Consider the following 21,656-nt stretch of genomic DNA (forward strand, 5'->3'; position numbering starts at 1 on the left):
ATGCGAGAGGGCATGCAGAGTTTAGGGAGCAGCAGGAATAACGTGGACAGACTTAAAATGATGTGCAGGTACAGCAAAACGCTGGGTCATAAATTCTGGATAAAAAGCCAGAATGCTATGAATTTTTAAACGTGTTCAGTCCCATAATCCATCTTTACAGCATCATTTTAGGCAATAACTGTTCAGGCCAATGAAAGATTGTTTTAAACTCTAATCAGGCATTCAAGGTCTCCAAATCCACGAGGCTTCTGTCTTGATGATTTACAGGGAAATGTGCGAGTAAGACAAAGTGAGACTTCTACAATTTTTTTCCTTTGATGCCATGTTGGTGTTGGAGGGTTATTTTAGTGGTTGAATACATTCAGCTACTTTAATAACTCAATTGTTGAATTCATTTCCATTAAGGAATCTTATGTTTCTGGGTAAATATAAGACTTCATCACCTCTGTAAAAATGCATTTACGGTATATCTTCTAAAATATTTATGGACAACTAAAAGTAGTTCAAAAACCATTTAGATTATTAACTAGAAAAAGAAACAACTGCTCCTAAAATGTCCAAAATTATTTTATGGACTGATTTGAGCTCATTTAAGAAAAAGATTGATTATGCTTTTCTTCGTTTTGTGACTTGTAAGATGTTTCTGGATGAACGTACAGGTCCCTTTCGCTCCTGAAAGTTTGAATTGAGTGAGATCTGGAAAAACAAAGTGTATGTTTTTGTTATATTGTAAACATTTGATTTGACATTTGGGTTCCACATTGCAATCATGTGAGTGCATTTAAGATCTTTCTCTATAACCTTCACACTTTAAGTTGTTTATAGACAGGCATACGATTGCTTGTTTAATTAAGTGAAGAGCCTTCTACTGCAGCATAAATCAACACACTTCTTTACCACTATAATAATGCTTTTGCTAACACACTCATACCTCTCCCTCTCTTACGGCTCATTTGAGAATGTATCAGCACTTTTATAAAGTCGAACAAGAGCAAACTTCAGTTAAAAAAAAATTACTTGAGGGTTATAAGTGCAACCAGTCTGAATAGAATACATCACTGTTGACTTTGAAAGGCCCACTAGGGCAACCACGGGATGCAAATTGGTCTGAACATTTGTTGCTGGGCAGCAAGAGATGTTGGACCTTGAGCCAGGTGAGGTACGGTGCGTCCGAAATTGCAGACTTCCATGCTGAAGAGTATGCAAAATGAGTATGCAAGATTTTTTAGTGCGTCCGAAACTTTAGTACGTACTCAATAGTATGCTCTATCCATACTCATTCCGGAGAAATGTATTAGTGTGGATTGATGGACACTAGCTGAGCAGAAACTTCCCACAATGCAATGCAGCGGCGTTTGGTTGCTAACTGATACGTATATGTCATAAGTATAATATTAAGTATAATAATATTATTATATAATATTAATATTATAATATTCGTATATAATAATATTATATAATGTAATCTTGTTTCGGCCAGGATAAACGGGAAATAACAGAGCGGAGCGGTGCTGCTACTGCTGCTGTAACACGTCACCTCCTCCCAACAGCAGGAAGTGCCGTGTGCGCTCTTAATAGTACGTCCAAATTAATGCACACTACTGATATTTACTCAAAAGTGTGCCGAACTTAAGTATACTTTTTAGTATATACTGTTTAGTATGGCATTTCGGACGCACCGAATGATTCTCTTATGGCCCTGATTTTGACAGTGATAACCACGGGGCTACACATGTCATAACTTTATGCAACTTTATGCATAATTACATGTGAGCACATCCATAGCTCAGCCAAACCGGTCCCTGCCGGTGTTTTGCCAATCCTTGCTACCTGCCGAGAAATGCTATTTGTGGTTCTGCGCAGTTGATTTTCAAAGTTTGATTGCCACACTCCTCATTTCTTGCACAATGTAAAATGGATAATACGGGATGTTGAGTATTTGATCCTTCAAAATACACGACCCATGACATTAATTGCATTACACTGTGTGAACATTATACGATAAAGAGAAAAAAAAAAACAATTCTATCGCTTTATTTGATATTCATTCAGTCATTTATTTAGCCAGGCAGGTCATTAAGAACACATTCTTATTTACACTAACGGCCTGGCAAGCGACAAGTGCCACTTGGGGGAAAAGGAAGTGGTTTAGGGAGTAAAACACAGTAAAATTTTAGCTCTACAAAGGTAGAAAACCATTAGGTAGCATTTTTTGGCAAAGCAGCAGAAATTGGCACAACACTGCCAGCAACCAGCTGACTTGTAGCTAGCGGCCATTTCAGCTGCCTGCTCTGGGTGAGCCACCTTTGTCCCCGACCTTCCCAGTTTGGCCTTAAAGAGTCGTTACAGTCCAACTGCCACTGCTGTTTGCTGCTCTGCCTGAGCAAGTGGGCCAAACTAAGGCAAGCGATAGACAGCATTACCTCGACTGGAGCTCTGGCAGTCCTCGTTTCATATGTCATTCCAGCAACCTCTGAAATAAGGACAAATTCATTAATATAATACAACGTTTGTCAGAATCTTAGGCTGAGACTAAACTAAACATAAAGAAAAAAAAGTTTGTGGTAGCATTTGCCCATTTTTAGAATCCCTGGAGGTTGGACAGAGTCGTGTCCCATCAACATGGAGTCGCTCAAAGGCCCAAAAAACCTATTTCGAAAACTCCTCTTCCAAAAGCTATGAGTGATGTCACAGCAGGTCTAATCCTCTTTGTACAGTCTATGGTTACTACAGTATGAGCACTGGCTGCTGCCCTTCCTCAGGCTTCCTGAAGCTGGCCAATCACAACAAAGAGAGCAGCAGCGGATGGAGGGCTTTGAGGATACAGAAGGCAATAATTCCTGTTTCAGAAAGCACAAGGTTATACATGTATTTGTCGAAAGAATAAGAACATAAGATGTTGCTTTGAAGCGTGCGGTCTTGAACCACAATGATTTCTTTCTGTCAGAAAGCTGGATGTCAAGACATTCTCTTCTCTTTCAGATTATTTTCAGAATATTCTCAGAATAAAAAAAACTATCCATATAAGACTTTATAAGGCATCACCCAGTACTTTAGAAAATAGGATCCACTCACCAACGAATGAAAACAATACTCAGCAGGTATCTAATGATGAGATTGGCTAGTTGCAGTATTCTAGGTTGTTGGTGTGGTACAGCCAGAGCCGGATTAACGCAAAGGCAAACTAGGCATATGCCTAGGGCCCGATTGACAGGGGAGGGGCCCAGACAGAGGGGGACAAAAAAAAAAAAAGTTTTTTTTTTTTTTTTGTCTGCACACATATTAAGGGTTGATACCATGCCGGTAAAAATCTAAGGCATATATATATATGTGCATTATTACTATATTTAGTATACATACATATATGTACGCATACATACGCTACGCATACACATACATACACATACACATACACATACAGACATACATACTACAGTACACTTTGTCTTACTGCAAATTTTATTGGTCTTTGTAGATTTGACTTCTTATTTAACTATTCAATTTAATCAACACATTTAATTAAGATATTCTGCAAAATGCAATAGCTTAAAACATTTATCTTATTTTACTCTGTTTACATAGCAATGCTGACACCTATTGGTGATTTACTGGTACTAATACCTTAACAATGATACTTGCAATCGATAAAATAAGGATAATTTAATAGCATTTAATAGAGCTGTGTAATAACGTATAAATAATAAAAATCTAAAAAATAGTCTGAAAGACTGTTTGATATACAACACATGACTTATTTTGGAATACAAAGAACCAACTTGACTATGACTATGCTATGTAAAATGTGAATTAACTTTTATTAGTAACTTTGGTAATTTAAGATTTCAATTCATAAATAACATCGATGGAGGGGCAAAAATCACAGTCTGCCTAGTGTAGTCCATTTATTAATCCGGCTCTGGGTACAGCTGTATAGCCATGTGACTTTTTTTGTCTTTTAGATGTAAGAGGGTGATCAAATGTCTATGATCAAAGATCTAAAAGAAAAAAAAACCTGAATGTTGGATTTGATTATACTGTGAGCTCAATTTGAAAAAAAAACCAGAAAGCTTCAAACAGCTGATTCCATGGACAATGTTAGACCTACAGTATGTTTCAGTGCCTGGAGAGCTGCATAGACAGTATAAATGCAGTTCCCCTCTGGTGCATTAAAGGGCTGCTTGTCAGTGTAATTCTCCCAAAAATAATGAGTTATTTTGACACCTCTGATGAGCTGTTCTCGTGTTCTCTCCCTGTGCTACTAATGCACAAATTAGGACTGAAATTCAACTCATCTTAAGCCAAATTGAGCCTCATTTGCCTTGCAGCCTCTTGGGAGTCTCAACCCTTGGTCTGGAAGGACCACTTCAAGAAACACATCCTCATGGTAGGAATCCAATCGCAGCAGTTTCCCTCACATTTTCCTCACTCTCCTCCCTCTCTAGTTGATTTATTAAGTCCAGTTCAGCCTTATTATAGGCATAAATATTTGACTCAAATAAATGTAATTTATCCCAAAACATATAAATACAGTCAGTACTCGCGTTGAGGGGGGATGAGGGGGGATGGCATCCCCCCCTGAAATAAAAACGGTCCAAATCATCCCCCCTGTAAAACTGCCATCCCTCCTTTCCATCCTTTATGTCATTTCATCAATGAATGTGGTTTTACTGCTATTTAGAGTCATCACCAGAAAAATAACACCAGAAACTTATTTGACAATTTTCACCTGTTTCAAGTAAATTTTCACTTGAAATAAGTAGCAAAATCTGCCAATGGGACAAGATTTATCTTCTCATTACAAGCAAAAAAAAATCTTGTTCCACTGGCAGATTTTTCTACTTATTTCAAGTGAAAATCTATTTGAAACAGGTGAAAATTGTTGTTTTTTCCAGTGATGAGTCTTGTTTTAAGTGTAATGAGATTTTTTTACTAAAATGAAACATTTTAACTAGAAATAAGACAAATATTCTTGTTAAGATTTTGAGTTTTTGCATTGATCCATTTTACTTATCCTGTGAAGGACAGAGTCATATTGATAAGTTCAGAAAACTGTTTTTTATTGTTGTCTTTTGATGTATTTGATGTAAGCCCAGTGGATATTTAAAGCTTACAGAAGGCTGCATTTAACTGCTGCTATGTCATTCCTGCAGTATTTCTGCAGGTGTTTTGGTCACTGCTATTATTTGTAATTATATTATTTGTAATCAGCACAAATTATCTGTCCCCATATGATAAAATCCACCACCCCCCTGATTTTTTTTTACAACTCGAGTACTGAATACAGTCAATGTTCCACTTGTATGATTCAGTGTGGAAACATTTCTGAGTGCTTTTTTAAAATATTTTTTTTAAATCAAGAACACAAATACGCCACTGAAATAATGAAACCAAATAAGCAAAAATAAACGATTAGTGCAGGATCTAATCTATCCTTTAACGCTCTCCCTCCCTCCCTCCTCCTCCTCCCCCCCTCCTCCTCTCCTCTGCCTCTCCTCCACCTCTCATTTCCAGTCAGCGTGTGGAGGCAGCAGCAGCAACAGTCTCGTCCTGGATCTGTGTCTGGAGGACAACCAGCAGCAGCAGCAGGACACATCCCGACCCCAGCTGCCCGAGAAACATGATCCCCGCACGGATCCCGGCTTGTCTGTGTCTGCTGGTGGGCGTCTCGCTCCAGGTGGACGTCAAAAGTGGGAAAGAGGCAGCAAAAGCCGGGAATTTCATGGAGGATGAGCAGTGGCTGTCAACCATCTCTCAGTACAGCCGGAAGATCAAGCACTGGAACCGCTTCAGAGACGTGAGTGCTGTGTTTAGTCTCACCTCCTCTGCGCTGGGGCTTCGGATGCGGAACGCAACGTGATTTCTCAAGCATGAATTATAGTTCTGCGTTAAATCGACGCAGAACCTACGGCGTAGGGTTACGCGGCGACGCGTAACCCTACGCCGTAGGTTCTGCGTTGGTGTAACGCGGAACCATAAATCAGCTTTCAGGTGGCTTTTGCGCACAGTTGACTGTCTCCCAGCGCCGCACATGCACGCAACCGAAACAGTTTATATATGAAGACAATGCAAACTGCTTACAGTAAATGTTGCAGAAATTTTAAAATGAGTCTGCAGGTCCAGATGAATGGGCGCTTTTTTTGTGCGCCCTCCATCCAGAAATCTACATTTTCCTGTCTTTGTTTTAGTACTTTCCAATTTGCCCATGCAAAGGAATTGACTAATATTTGATTGGCTTGTAAACATGTGGTTTTAAACTGTGGTTAACAGTGAAAACTCTAAGGAAATGTCCAATGCCTTCCAAGCTCTTTATTGGTAGGGAACAGTGTCTGCTTATCAATTTAAAACCTGATGGGTGACATTGTACCTGGTGTCCTCAAACTGAATATAACCAGAAAGACACAAATATATTATATTAAGTACAAGTTTTTTGCATTCTCATGAAGATTTATTTTTCTCGCTTTTCATGACAGTCGATGCACTTTTGTTTATTTCATCCCCACCACTAGACAGGAAACTATCACACTCATAGTTTGAATCACTGTTTACTTCAATTTGGGTGCAATATATTACCATATCAGGCAATTAAGAAACTAACCAGCAATTAGTTTTGGAAGCAAGATGAGTCAACATTTGCAAAATGCAGTTAAAAGGGGCATATTATATTTTTTCTTCTTCTGTGGTTTATTGGACTTGGGTGGCTGAAGTGCCTATAAAGTCAAAACCACAACCCTTAAACCTTGCACATTTAGGCCGTCAGAGTCTAAACTATGTTATTCTGTTATATGTTCATATTTATGGCGTTCTGTGACATCTCAGACCCAGATTAGTGTTGAATTTTTCAAAATTACCATATTCACCCCCACAGAAGTTCATATTACACAGCATTAACTGTTCCTCAGAAGTGGGCTGTGAGTTATAACTTCCATTTCAAAAGATCCACAGAGGAGTGGTCAGATTCAGTAGTGACTCAGTGACTCAGTACTGACTCCACCCCCTAAAACCTGCTGCTGTGAACAGAGCTGTAACAATATGCTTGAAAGGGAGCTGTTGAACTCTATGGCGTTTGACCAAACTTAAAGCATTATGGTTTTAAAAATTGAAAAAGCCACAAAGCAAACAAGAAATCCACAGTTTAGACAACAGGGGGATATCGATGGAACATGCTGTCATGGTAGATATTCATATTGATACTGCATGTTGCGCCGCAGTATATTTTCCTGGAAAACCTTTTGGAAATAATTTAAAGGTTTTTCTTTAAATCCGAGGAAATCGTGGATCCAAGACTGTTCAAGGCTAAAAATCAATTTACTAGAAGCAGTTTGCCTCATTAATTTGCACCACTGGCCAGTGCTGCCTGCTGCAGAGATATCACTGGAACAGCCTCTGCTGCAAATAGTTACGGCCTTACTGGAAGAGAAATTCTTATGGAATCTCATCACACATTTTTAAGCTCAGGATGAGACCATTAACACAATGATGGAAAGTATTTATCTATTTATTTATCAAGTAGCCTACTGGACTGGATGCACACTGGGTTTATGGTCTGCAAGGAAGGTTTTTGCATGTGCTTTATTGGGTTTATTTGTTTAAGGTGGCTGCAAGAAAAATTAAATTAGTATACCCAAGATATCTCGGGTTATGCTTGTATCTCAATTATCTCAACTAATATAATGTAAGAACTGCAAATCGGTGTAATAGTGACCCACATTGAAATTCTATGGCTATAACTGGGCTCATGGATTTAAAAAAAGCAACAAGTTATATTTTGGCAAAGCGGGGAACAATTGGCACAGTAAGGGGTCAGGGGAGTGTTAGCAATGGCTAGACTGCCAAAAGACCAAAGTTGTTGTGAATCCATATTCTCAAGACCTCTGAGAAGGAGTCGGTTAGCGCAGTCTCACAGTAAAGTCTCTACTTTCACAACCGGACAGTTGTTTGATCTCATTGCTGGGAAATATCACCACGGAAAAACAGTCTTATCAGTGTGAGCCAGAGAGAAGCTTCAGTGCCTTTTACCGTCTTTTGTGTTGTGCAGGAGTATGCACGATGGCCCCAGCTGGACCCCAGGAGAATTTGTAATTGAATCGCAAATTTGTGCTGTCATGCAAATTTAAATATCATCCTCCACGGTGTTTGCATCAGTTTGCCTCACCTGTCTGATTACATCAGTATTTGACTGACAGAGAGGTTGAACAGAATGTAATGAGGCCGCTTGGGGTCTTTTGGCAGCATTTGTTACCACATTGTCCAAAGTAATGCCCCCCCCCCTCCAAAAAAAAAAAAATATTCATGACACAATCAATCTTATCAAACTTAAAAGGGAATTATGAAAAAAAAAAAAAAAAAAAAAAACGGACAGAATTTCTGTGCTTGAAACAAATAATTTGGGTATTATGGGTAACAACAAAGATTTACATCAGCTTCAAAAGAGGAATGGAGTTGATCTGAGTGCTGACTTCACCCCCTTCAACCAGCTGCTGTTGACAGAGCTGGAAACACAATGTTGAAAATTGAGCTTTGTGCTGTATAGAGATGGGCGGTATGGACTAAAAAATGTATCACGATAATTTCTGGCATTTATCCCGATAACGATAAAAATGACGATAAAAAAAATACCAATTCAACTCCACCTTTTTAACTATAAATCTATCTCGCTCTCAGATCCGCCATGTTTGTTACACAAAAACGTATCAACGGGAATTTTTCTTTCTTTCTTTCTTTCTTTCTTTCTTTCTTTCTTTCTTTCTTTCTTTCTTTCTTTCTTTCTTTCTTTCTTTCTTTCTTTCTTTCTTTCTTTCTTTCTTTCTTTCCTTTTTCCTTCCTTTCTTCTTTCCTCCTGCTCTCTCCTTCCTTCTTCCCTTCCTCTTTTCTCCCTTCCTCCTTTCCTTGTTTACTCCCTTCCTTCTCCCCTTTCCTTCCTTCCTTCCTTCCTTCCTTCCTTCCTTCCTTCCTTCCTTCCTTCCTTCCTTCCTTCCTTCCTTCCTTCCTTCCTTCCTTCCTTCCTTCCTTCCTTCCTTCCTTCCTTCCTTCCTTCCTTCCTTCATTCCTTCCTTCCTTCCTTCCTTCCTTCCTTCCTTCCTTCCTTCCTTCCTTCACATACGTTGTGCGTAGCTTTACACAAAAACATCCTCCACAGGAATTTATCGTTTCTACCACAAGATGACAAATTCTTATCGTGAGGAATTTTTTTGACGGTATTTCGTGAACGGTAAAATATCATCCATTCCTAGTGCTGTATATCTGTAGCATTTTGACCAAAACGTGTCACAGGCGGTTTATTAAAACCAGGAAATGGAGTCACCTCTTGATAAAAGGTTTTAAAATGTTTGTTTTTGAGCTTTGGCCTTGAGACGGAGGTAAAGTGGGTCTGACTAGTCAGGGTTCTGTACCAACACATGTGAGCAGGTGGAAGTTTGATCCTAAAGTGTATTTTCTCTTTTAATACAATCTGAAAGGAAGTTATGAAGCTTCTTCCAGCTGGTTCTGGGAAGAGTTTTCTCTGCTTGTAATGGCTGATTGATAATATTGACATATACAGGATTGCTGATGATTCACGGTGATAAACAGATGATTCGTACATATTCAAAACAGATCCCATCTATGTCATACCAGATGCTTCAAAATTTATAAAATTATTTTTCTTCAACTACATGGTGTATTGTGTCATTTTACACCGACAAATCAAAAGTAGTTTGAAAGCTAATTAAAAATGTGGACTATGAATGAAGTAGCCTGACAGCCTGAGGAAAGAAACTGCTCCTAGGTCTGGTGGTGCAGCAGCACATATGTCTGTGTCTCTTGTCAGATGGAAGCAGGGTAAACAGCCAGTTTAGTACCTTATTAACTACGTACACATGTCACGTGAGTGACACCAGTCACTATTCGTTAAATCAGTTTAAAGCTGCTGTTGAGCAAGGCGCTTTGTGCAGCACTTAGAGCAGTGTTCGCACACAACTTCTTCCAAATGCTGACTGGTATTTATAGACGCTGCTAATACTGTTCATAAAATTGTTCATAAAAAGTGCATGATACTGAAACAGCCAAAAATGTCAGTTAATGGAAATGAAAATACCGGTTTTAAACCAGTTTCAACCAGCTCTTGCGAATACTGTTTTCAGCCATTCAGCAGTGCATCAAAGCGTTCACAAACACCAAGAGCTAATTCTAAAATTTCGTTCGTTAAAGTTTTCGTTCTGCCGCTGCTGTCACGTGATACAGGAAGACAGTCTGCATGAACCACTGGTGCTTGATTTTGGCGTCTGTTCCTCTTTTATTTCTTGTACATCAATTTTTTTCTGTAGCACCTCCACACGGATGTGACTCAACAATGGCAGTCGCACTGATGATCCTGCTCCTTGACGCTGATTTAAAAGTTTCTTCCATCTCACCCAACAAGATTTTGGTTCTGGCGTATCACAAGTTTCACCCCCCCAAAAAAAGAAGAAAAAGAGAAAACACTTATCTTTAACAAAACAGATTAAAATAAAAGGTGATGATGATTGAAGGGGGTGATACTAACCTGAGACAAATAAACTAAAGTTAAATGGCATCTAGAATGCTCCACATGGATGCCATGAGGACTTCAATTAAACTCAATGTGATTTATAAGTTAGTGCTATAGAAAATGAAAATTGTTAAATAGAAATGTGAAAAATAAGTCTTTTTTTCTGCCTCACAGTCTTTGACAAACCTCAGCAACATTCCCCCCATGATTGCATCATCAACCTGGTTTAGCAGTCTTCTAAGCTTCCAAGCTGACACATTGACTGGCTTGAAAATATTTCATTTTATAAAAGGGAGAATACAAATGTTGCAGGCTTTGCATATGATGCATTTAATAATAAAAATATAAAGAAAGAAATCAACCGCTATTGGTCAATAACAGCGACCAGCGTTAGCTGATACTGGTCAGAGCTGATTAGACAAAAATGGGATGATTCTGATCAGCAGCCGATAAGATCTCTGGCACGACAACGGATCAGTTAGTTAATCAGCAAACAATTTAATCAATATCAAGCTACTCAATATAGAAGACTTGTAAATCTGACAGTCTCTGGAGTGTCAACAAATGTGATTTGTTATGTTGAAGTTTAATAAATCTGCTTTAAATTTAGTTTTTAAAAGTCAGTAATTTGCGATTGGATAAATGTCTTAACAACTGGGTGCAGTAATATATGTGTGGCGAAATCTGTTGGGTTTTACATATTTTGCATACATGCTGTATATTATTTAAAAAATGTAAAGCACATGTTGAACCACGGCACATATGGAGATTTAATTCTGCTAACACATGTGCTGGCTTGGTTCTGCTCAGATTGGACTATTTTCTGCTGTTCAGGGAACTGAGAAACATCGTCTGAAATGGGAAAGGGTTGAGTTTGTTTACTAGCTGTCTTGGCAAACAGGAGGTGTGAAAACAAACAGGAATATTCATGCTGCATCCAAATGAAATAGAAGAGAGAGGAAAAAGAAAATCCCAATGTTGACTCTATAAACACAGTGGTGGCAGTTTTATTCGTCTGATTGGCGTTTAAATTTGACCAGTGTACATATGATTATGCAGCCGGTGGAGGCATGATGAGGAAATGATGAAAGGAAGAACAAAGAGATGTCAAGTTACTATCCAGCAGGTTAACAAGCCCCATTATGACAGACATCAATGCTGAAGTTGTAATCATGGAACACCGTAAATGTCAAGACATCATCGCTTGCAAGCACCTTTGCCCCGAATTCACCCACGCAGACCATGACGGGCAACAACATGCGCAAATGATGCTGTAATAATTTTGTTGCATCACTTAAAAAGCTCGTCTTTGACAGATTGACGTCTGTATTTGTCACAGAGCGGGTTCTGCTCTGCATTCTGGTGTGTTGTGGTGAGTCTGCTCAGCGGGAGCTCAGGCCACCGCGCATGTGAACAACAGTGTGCCGTTCATTCGCAGCCAAACTCTCCTATCTCTACACATTGCAGATAGGGGCCTCATTAAGAAGCCCTGCAGTCTTTTCGCCAACCACAGAGGGCTGTTTCACGGCTGCACCTGCTCGAGTGTATTCAAGTTTTTAATGAGGGAAATTTGCTCCGTGCTTGTCAGGTGCTTGCTCTGTTCTTTTGAGTGTTAAGATCAGTACATTCGGACAAAATTTTAAGAGTTTTAGTGGCGTTGCTGCCCAGAATTAATTCAATTTTAGTCAATAATAAATGCAATAATTAGTAGGCAGTTCTTGAAGATAAAAAATCAATTAAAAAAATCCTTATTAATTGGGAAGAGTTCTAAAATGCCACAAATTCTGAATCTGTGATTTGATCATTTATTTTAACCCGTTGTTTATTAGACATTTGGATTTTTGTTTTTTGTTAAAGCAAACTGAAATAATGATTGATCAGACAACCAAACCCAGTATTTGCTGTATTTCACAATAATTTTCACAATTCACATTTTTACATGCATGATTTCTATTATACCCACATTCCTACCCTCCCCATAATTACCCTAGGGGAAAAAAAATACATTAAGGGAGAACAAAATTAAATAAATATAAAAAAAATAAAATAAATAAATAAAAAAATATATAATGGCAGCAACAGCGATATCAAACTATATATATATATATATATATATCCATACATACATACAAACATACATACATATAAAGCACAAGTTCGAAAATAAAGATACTCATTGGTCCCCTTTGGAAAAATTATCCAGTTTTGAGAATAATGGGAACCAAAATTCTTGAAAAATATGAGCATGGTTGTATTTTTCTAAAGTTAATTTTTCCAATGGTAAAAAAACTGAAATTTGATCCAAAAAAAACTTGAAAGTTGGAGGGGAATCATCTTTCCAAAGTAAAAGTATGCATTTCTTAGCGAAGTATGTGATCATAATTAATATCCTGCTTTTTTTCCGGTCTAACTGAAAATTTGCTGTGTTTCTGAGATGAGCTGCTGCCTTTTAAAGCTCAGTGGCATTTCTGGACATAGCAGATAAACAGTACAGTCTTCTCCGTACAGGTTACGGTTTCAGGTTGCATCCCTGGACGTAACAGCAGACCGTGTTGAGTGACAATGTTTATCCAAGGTACTCCTGAGCCCATGTGGCTCTATTGATCACAGAGGCATGGCAGTTTGTCATAAACTTCCCAAAGACTCAAAAGGTCACTCACATCTCAGTGGTTTCTGGTTTTGCCCTTTATGTGTTGAATTTCCCCAGACTCTATGAAGCTCTTCCCAATCTTAGGTCATCTCCACACCTAATAGTCCGTTAGACTCGGTACGATTGGAATCGTATGATTCGGCTGGTGTGAGTTGCTTTGCCAATGCCCTCCTGAAACACACCGAAACGCACAAAGAATAACTGAAGAAGATGACAAGGCAAACAATGAAGAAGAAAACTCACTCGCCTACTGGTTAATTAATGCTTACTCCCTTGCTAGTTAGTTTGCAAACTTCATCGCCCTTGTGGGTGTTTAGCAGCAACTGTGATATATTTTCGAGCTTTCAGAGCTTTTACCGCATCATCACGCCACTTCTGACCATGAAACATTTCACCTTGAAATCGTGCATTTGTTAATGGCTCACATTGTAGTCCACTTCCTGCATTTGGTCCACTTGAAGCGGACCGAGGCCTACAGTTTTAACGGAGCAAAGCCCGCTTCTTTAACCCAAATTAGAGCTCAATTTGCCCGATCACACCCCAAGCAAACCAGATGTTACGAGCAAACAAACTGGTCCATTTAAAGCGCACCAAATGGCTGGTGTGAATGTACCTTTATTCACTTCTCTGCTCATCAGAATTAGTTAGAAGATCCAGTTCTTTGCAGGACTCAGCACTGAGTAAGCTGCACGCACTTATGACAAGATGATCGCATGATGGTGTCTTTTTAGACGTAGCTTTCTAGTTTAAAGGAACTGTTGGGTTGGGCGAAAAAAAGAAAAAAATATATTCTAGCACTGGCCTGGCAGCACCAACTGGACTCACAGCAGTCTGACCAGCACTGATCCAGCTGGACCCTCCTATGTGATTTTGTACTTGTGTTGTTCTTTCAGGCGTAAGTTGCTTTGGATAAAAGCATCTGCTAAATGACAGTAGTAGTAGATGTAGTAGTAGTAGATGTTAATTCTCTGACAGAAAAACGACAACCCATCTGTTTTTGAAACGACTAAGTCAGCGCTCCTTTTATACCCAATATGGAAACCCTCACAAGGTACCAATAATCTGCTGAGTTGTGCTACTTCTATAAACTTTTCTTTTTTTATTGGCCTCTTTTTTCAGCTGTTGTTAAATTTTTGATTTTTTCTTGAATAATGTTTTTTTTTAATAACAATGAAATTGTTTTCTTAAGATAGTGTAAAGAATTCTTAAAATATGGAAAAGTATAGACATAAATGTTTACAATCACCAAATTATTTTAAATCTGATAAACCTTTTTATTTGTGATTATTTAAGTGTTTAATGTTTTAATCTGCTGAGAGTTCCTCCCGAGGGACTTATAGGCTTAGAAGGTTTACGAGTGGAGCTCGTCTTTCTGTACTTTTTGAATTGACTGAGTGTTTTTCTTCAGCTGACAGTTAAGTCATTTCACAGCCAGTCTGTGGACACGATCTGTACATTTGAATATTCATCCACTTTAAACTCCAAATCTGACAAGTCAATCTTATATATATTTTTATATAATGTATGTTTAATATGTAATAACATGTTAATGTGAACTAATTATCAGTAAGTCTAATAATATTTGACTCATGTTGTTGGCATGTTAGCATAAAGACTTAAACTGTACAGGTTCATGGAATTTTATTATCTGAAAAACACAGATTTTAAACTGGCTTATTTGTCTGAAAATGGTTGAGAAGACAAAGACCATAGACAGCAAATAAAAGATTAATCACACACAGTGACATCATCATTTGGTTTTTGGCCAAATAGTGAATTGTCTGGAACTCAAAGTGATCACATCTGAAGAGGGAGACTTGAAGACACATATACTGTATACAAATGATAATATTTATTGAATTATTTTCAGTACGACCAGGTAATAACTGATCTGAAATAATCAATCCCATCAGTGACATCATTATTACCTTAGGTAACATTTATTAACTTAGCATCCTTTGAGTTAAGGTTATTTCTACATTTTGCGGATATTCATTGATGATAAAAATGTTTTTACACGTACGTTTGGAAGAGAAAGCTACAAGATCAATAACTCATGAACATGAATAAGGCATGGACATAAGATTAATTCATGGCCATGTCTCCAGCTACATGGAAATGTTTAAAATATGCCTGAAAAACACCATCCTTCGTTGCTTGGTTCCCATTCTTTCAAACATAGTGCATCTTTCAGCTATCTGAACGGGTCCTCCGACCCAAACAACCAAGCGGGTTTCTTGTGTTATTACATTGGTCATCTTGTTAATCCCCTTCAACAACAGCTTCATGTCCTTCTCCATGAAGTGCTGTACCTAATACTACCTTTAACTAGCTGTTTATATCATGATTACATGCTGATAATAAAAAATATAATAATAATACAATGAGTGCTAAAATTAATAAATAATGGCAAACACATTTATGGCTACAGGCTATGGACAGTGAACATTCCTGTGCAAATATGCATTAAGATGATAATACAGTGATCAAAGTGCTTTACAGAGACATTAAAACATCATCACATAGCAGAAAATAAAAGAAATAAACATGATTTAAAATTTAAACAAAGAAACAAAAAAGAGCAATAGTAGTTGAGGTATGAACAACGCAGATAAATTCAAAAAGCACTTGATCTTCAGGTGATTAACGAATGATCATCAGTAGCATAGTTTATTGGTATTCATATGCAGATTTCTCTTTTATGATATTCAAGGTTCAGGCGACAGACTGCTTGGTTGTGTTGGCAAAGAAGAGCATGATTGTGGTCAGACTTTCACACTATTAATTCATGCTACATAGCTCCATTACCTAAGTCAGTGTCTCCCAACCTGGGGTCCGGGCCCCCCCTGGGGAGGCGCCAGAGATCTCTGGGGGGGCGCGAAACTTTGTCTGCTTTGACGATATGCAGTTGTAAAAATTATATTTACACATGTTAAATAAATAAAAAATCATAATAACACACCTAATGGAATACAGTAATCCAAGTCTGTATAAACCCACTTAGAAATATATTTTGGTCATTTTAAAATACTAAGTTATTTACCAGGATAAAAACTTAAAAACGTATTATTATATAATTATTCAACATTTAATCATACTACTACAGGTTGTTAAAGGAAAAATGTTAAAAAATGTTGCTCTCATATTAAAAGAGACATTTTTCAGAAATATTTTTATGTCCTTGCAATTATTTTTTGTGCGTATTTTATACATTGGTGACACAAAAGGAAGGTGAGAAAAACAAAGTACAGGGTAAACCAAAGAGAAATGTATTAAAAAAACATAATTAATGTTTTTATTTTAATTTTTTTAATTATTTAATTTTAATTTTTTCAATTAAAGGTTTGTAACGAATAACTTTACTCTTTTGCTGCTACTAAGTACGGGTCCATGGAAAAAAGGTTGGGAACCACTGACCTAAGTTACATGTGAATGCAGTTGAACAGTTGAATACTGTTCTCAGAGTCAACAATACTTGGTGCATCACCTTTCTCTATACGACGTTTGAACAATTAAAAGTGCCTGAAACTCCACCACCACCACACTAAATGCTATAATACTGTCCAAAAAACACAAATATGCCCCCAATTAATCCCTGATATCCAGCCTGGTGCATCTTCACACGGGTGTGCTGCTGTAAATGAGACGATGGCAGTGACTAGATAACTGACCCCACAACAGCATGGCTCCTGAGTGAGAGCTTGATTAATGTAGGGCCAGTGTGCAGCCTATTTTTCAGTAAATAGGATGTTGCCGTATCCTCCTGACATTGAGCTCTTTTAACTCAGACACACCGCCAGCTGGGGGCTTTTCTGCTCCCGTCATCAGCTTCGGCCGTTCATTAGCCTCCCACAGGATTTATGCGCCTGTGCTAACAGCCAGTATAATTACGAATATAAAAAGTTGGAGTAAGAAGGCAGCATGCGATTGCAGAAATATGATCATGAGGCCTATTCCCAGTTAAGATTAAGTGGCAGATTGCTTGTTGAAAACTGTGCTGGGAGAAACCATAACAGTTAAATGAGCTAATAGATATCTCGTCTGCTGTAAATCTGAAGATTGACCTATTAAATGAAACTGTTTCCCCCGCTGCACATTAATGATGCTGGAGTGGCACAGAGAGAGATTTCTTGTTCTCTTCTCACCCCCGTGTGGGGCTCATACCGGAGGTGAATTTCAGGGAGATTGGCTATTTGGAGGAAATCTCTTTGACTGCCCAGCACGGACTTGGGCGGCTCTTAACTGAGTGGAAACAAGTGTCTTTGCTCTGGTGGGAAGGCTCCTCGTGCTGGATGGCGATTTAGACCTTATAAACCTACTGTAGGGCTGGGCGAAATATCGAGATTTTAATATATATCGATATATTTTCAAACGCGATATGGTACGAGACAATATCGTTAATATCGATTTAAATTTTTTTTTTTTTTTTTTTTTTTTTTTAATTTTGATATAGCTTATTTTGTGACAAATTGACTTGAAGGTTTTATTTGAGATTTGCACAAATGTTTTGTTATTTGCACAACTGTCAACCTCAGTGGAAAGGTCTGCCTGTTACTGTCTACACTGTATAATTGTACAGTGTATTTTAATTTAATTGTTATGCAGGAAAGGGATATTTGTTTTATTTTATTCAAGAAGCATTTTATTCTATATATGCAGGCAGTTTATTTTTATTTCATTTGTTTTATACATTTTGATATTGTGCAGCCCTCTGTTAATAAAGGTACCTGTGTGACATTTGGCACGAGGCTTTGTATCAAAACTGACTGTTTTTTTAAGGGTTTGCCTCAGAAAAAAATGAAGCTAACAGAGATGCTATGCTATAATGCTTTGGGGGAACCCCCAATTATGGCACAGAAAAAATATCGAGATATATATCGAGTATCGCCATTCAGCTAGAAAATATCGAGATATGACTTTTGGTCCATATCGCCCAGCCCTAACCTACTGTATATAAAAGAAAAGGGATCATGGAGAGAAGCTAAACAGCTGGTTTAAATGATGTTTTCTGAATACGTTCCACAGCACACGTATTGTTCTTAAACAAAAATAAATCAGTCTTCTGTCTTAGTTGAGACCAAGAAAGTAACTTATAACGGAGCCTGGCTGTGCCTGCTAAATTAGCGCGTCAAACCACCTCAACAGCGGCAAAGATGGTCTAAATTTCCATCTTTTTCAGCTGTTAACTTCTCTGTAAGTTGCTGAAATGTCAGGCTGAATAATTAGCTGCTCCAAGGTTCTTCTTCTGGCTCTATTGTTCATGCATTATTTATAGTGGCATCTGCCTGAGTTGTCTCTGTGCTGGTGAAGCTCCTCTATGCTTTGCTGGAGGCAGAGCAATAAATGTTGCCACTTTCTGTCTTCACTTATACCTGGCATGATGGCTGACCCGGGAGTCAATCATTGATCCAGAATTTTGATAAACAAGCTGACAGAATCTTATTTGTTTTCTTTTTGTTTGATTTTGATTCTCTATGGCCTCATGTAATAAGTTTGCAGGACTTTTAGGAGTGTGTGACACACACATCTCACAGCTTTAGAGCTTTATATCTGAATCTAAACGCATCACATGATAGTATAAAAATATGGGCGTTTGGTTGTTAGATCGCCGTAGTTTTCAGTTTAGGATGCCACCTACAAGACTGAACATTCCCATTAATGCTATGTTTAATTTGGGACCTCAGACTGATGTAGCTGATTTAAAGAGTTTGGCCTCTACATCTGTTTTCCACATGGCCAAAAAAATCACACACAACAGCAAAAGACGCTCCTAATCCAATCATTTAAATATAAATTGAGTGACTCAAATTGCACGGTCAAAAAACAAGTGCACTCCTCAAGAAAAGGCTTTAAAAGAATTAAAAAGCAAAAAAGTGCTTTTCCAGCAAAAGGTGTTCACTGAATTATTCATAAGTGCTACAAATTCAGTTACTTTGTCATTTATGGCTTTTAGCATTTTTGCTGTTTCTGGAAAACTTTTTTTTTACGTTTTTTAAATGTTTGTTGAACGAGAAAATCAATATGTTTTTTTTCTTTTAGCCTTAGTGGCTCTACCTGAATCTTCATATTATTTTGATACATCTTCGCCACCATGACAACCTTTCAGGTGAGACCCGCAAATGGTTACGTCAAAACCTGACGTCGTCTTCCCTCACATAATCCTTGCTGAGGATGTTATGTAAACTGCAGCGGCGTTGTCATGCGCTGCCACCGAGTAAAGAACCAGACTGGCATGTTAGCGCCAGTGTTGGACTGTTGGTGCTCATCAGGCCGACATTGGGCCATACTTGGATTAGTAGGACCCAAGTACGGCCTGGCAGATGCAGTACTCTTAAAATGATTGAGATGGTGGCAGATGGCAGATGCAATACTTTCAAGATCATTCTTTTCTAAAGTCTAAGGGCAGATGATGTAATGATAGCGACAAAAACTGTTTAAAAGGTGCTACCTGCCTGCAACCAATTTCATCACCTCATATTACCTTTTTTGAATTTATTTAATACTATAAATTATGTCATTTTCCCCTACATATCAACCGATAATCTATTGGCCTGATGGATATCGTGTAACCCTAAAGATCACTCAGTGAATAACAATCAATAACATCCATAACAATCGATAAAATCACTGGACTTTAAAGAAAACAGTAAATTATGGATTGCACCCAGAAGATGATGTTTGTAGAGAGTAGTTTGAGTTTGAATAGAGTCCCACAGGCAGTGGCAGAAAAGAAAAACATTGTTCTATGGAAAAATGTATGTTGTTCTTTTTTTTAAAATTATAATCCCAAACAATTCAAACAGTTGTTCAGTAAACTTTAGACACACCATAAAACAACATTAAATTATAAAAGTAATATGGATATAAATGCATAAGCAACTGTTTCATTGAAGTCCAGACCGTGATCAGAAGTGTCCATGTGACAACACACCGTAGTTTCTTAAGAAATATATTTTCATTTTCAGTGTTTGCACAACGGGATGTAATACAGGCATAGACAGCAGTAATGAACGTAATGAGAGTGTGTTTGGGATACAAACAGCCACCTGATTTCAACGTGATCAGCATCTGTTTATCTGTGTGGCCTTTGTTGTCGTCATTCTCAAACAGGAGTCTGAAAACTAACTTTACCCTTCACTGTCTAAGCCAGGGGTGCAGATCCGATGTCAGGATTGGGGGGGACACCAACGTGATTTTAACTTTAAATTTTTTGCCAATATGCAACTCTTACCATGCCATAAATTGGTAAAGGCTCGCCAAAAAATACTGCACAGGGAATCATTTATTGTGCTTAATTACCTTTCTTGTTTATTTGTCCTAAACAGCCAACAGTGTGTGTCACTGCTTACTTAACTGTTACATTCGTAAATCATAATTTTAAGGGTTTTGGGCATGTAGTTTCTACTCATCTCAAATTCTTCTCACCATCTTCCTTTTATCCTATGGGACTACTTTATGCACGATCAATTGATATATGGATGAAATATGGAGCCCTAAACAAGTTGTTTAAACTAACTGACCATGTTTTAACACAGTTATGGTGGTAAACGGTTCTAAAAAAAAAGGACCCATTGCTTTCATTCTGTACACCTCAAAACGCACCGTGAATGTATTATTTTTTTTTGTTCAATTTTTAATAATTTAAGGTATTTTTATTGGGGGGGACAATTCATGTTTTTCAGAAATTGGGGGGGGACATGTCCCCCCCGTCCCCCCCGGGATCTGCACCCATGGTCTAAGCACTATAGAAGATGCTTCTACTGTCCCAGTAAGCAGTAGTCAGGGGGGCTGCTAGTTCAGAGGAATCAATTAAACCTGGATTTAAAAATAAAAATAATCTTGCCAACATGGCTGTGCTTGTGTTAGACAGGTGGAACTATATGAAGTCCACAGAGCAATGCTGCCCTAAATACACTCAGCTCCGCCTCAAGTGGCATTATATTTTTGAAAGATGTGTGTTTCAGGTCATAATCATTTGTACGTATTGTCTGAGGCTTAGCTGCACCAAATGCATGCACTCAGCGATGCAGCTGTATCACTTCTTCTCAGTAACATAATACAAGGTGTGCAGCTTCAACAGGCATTGATGGATTCTTTGCCGGAGGCCACGGTTTACTTACTGTTTGAACAGCAGGGCAGGTGGCTCAACAATTAGGCCAGGCAGCTACAAAAAGTGAGGACATGCTCTTGCCTGAGGAAAAACCACCCCTTTTGTTGTCTTCTGCATGTTTGGTATTCAACATTTGAGGGACACTGTTGTCTGTCCTGGAGCCAGAGCTCGTCATCCTCTCTTTGTTACAAGCAAGGGAAGTGTCAAGGACATGTTTAGAAAGGACTCTGGTAGATGTATCTCTCTGTGTGTTGAAGAGTCTGATCATTTGTTGAATATAATATATTACCTACACACACTACAGATCAATACTGAAACAGCCTCAGTCAAGAAAATCCTATAGCAGGTATACAGAGCAGACTTAAAGCGTATCATTTTCTCATTTGAAAAAC

At 38.1% G+C, this 21,656-nt stretch overlaps 1 protein-coding gene across 1 annotated transcript in view; it reads left to right on the forward strand.

Moving 5' to 3' along the window:
* The window catches only part of LOC133419116 (testican-2-like), a 74,816-nt gene continuing 53,160 nt past the window's right edge, over positions 1 to 21,656 (forward strand). The window contains exons 1-2 of the mRNA XM_061708128.1: positions 1 to 68; positions 5,512 to 5,794. Coding sequence (XP_061564112.1) covers positions 1 to 68; positions 5,512 to 5,794 — 351 coding nt within the window. The remainder of the gene's footprint in view (positions 69 to 5,511; positions 5,795 to 21,656) is intronic.

This window comes from Cololabis saira, chromosome 19 (assembly GCF_033807715.1).
Source record: "Cololabis saira isolate AMF1-May2022 chromosome 19, fColSai1.1, whole genome shotgun sequence".
NCBI lineage: Eukaryota > Metazoa > Chordata > Actinopteri > Beloniformes > Belonidae > Cololabis > Cololabis saira.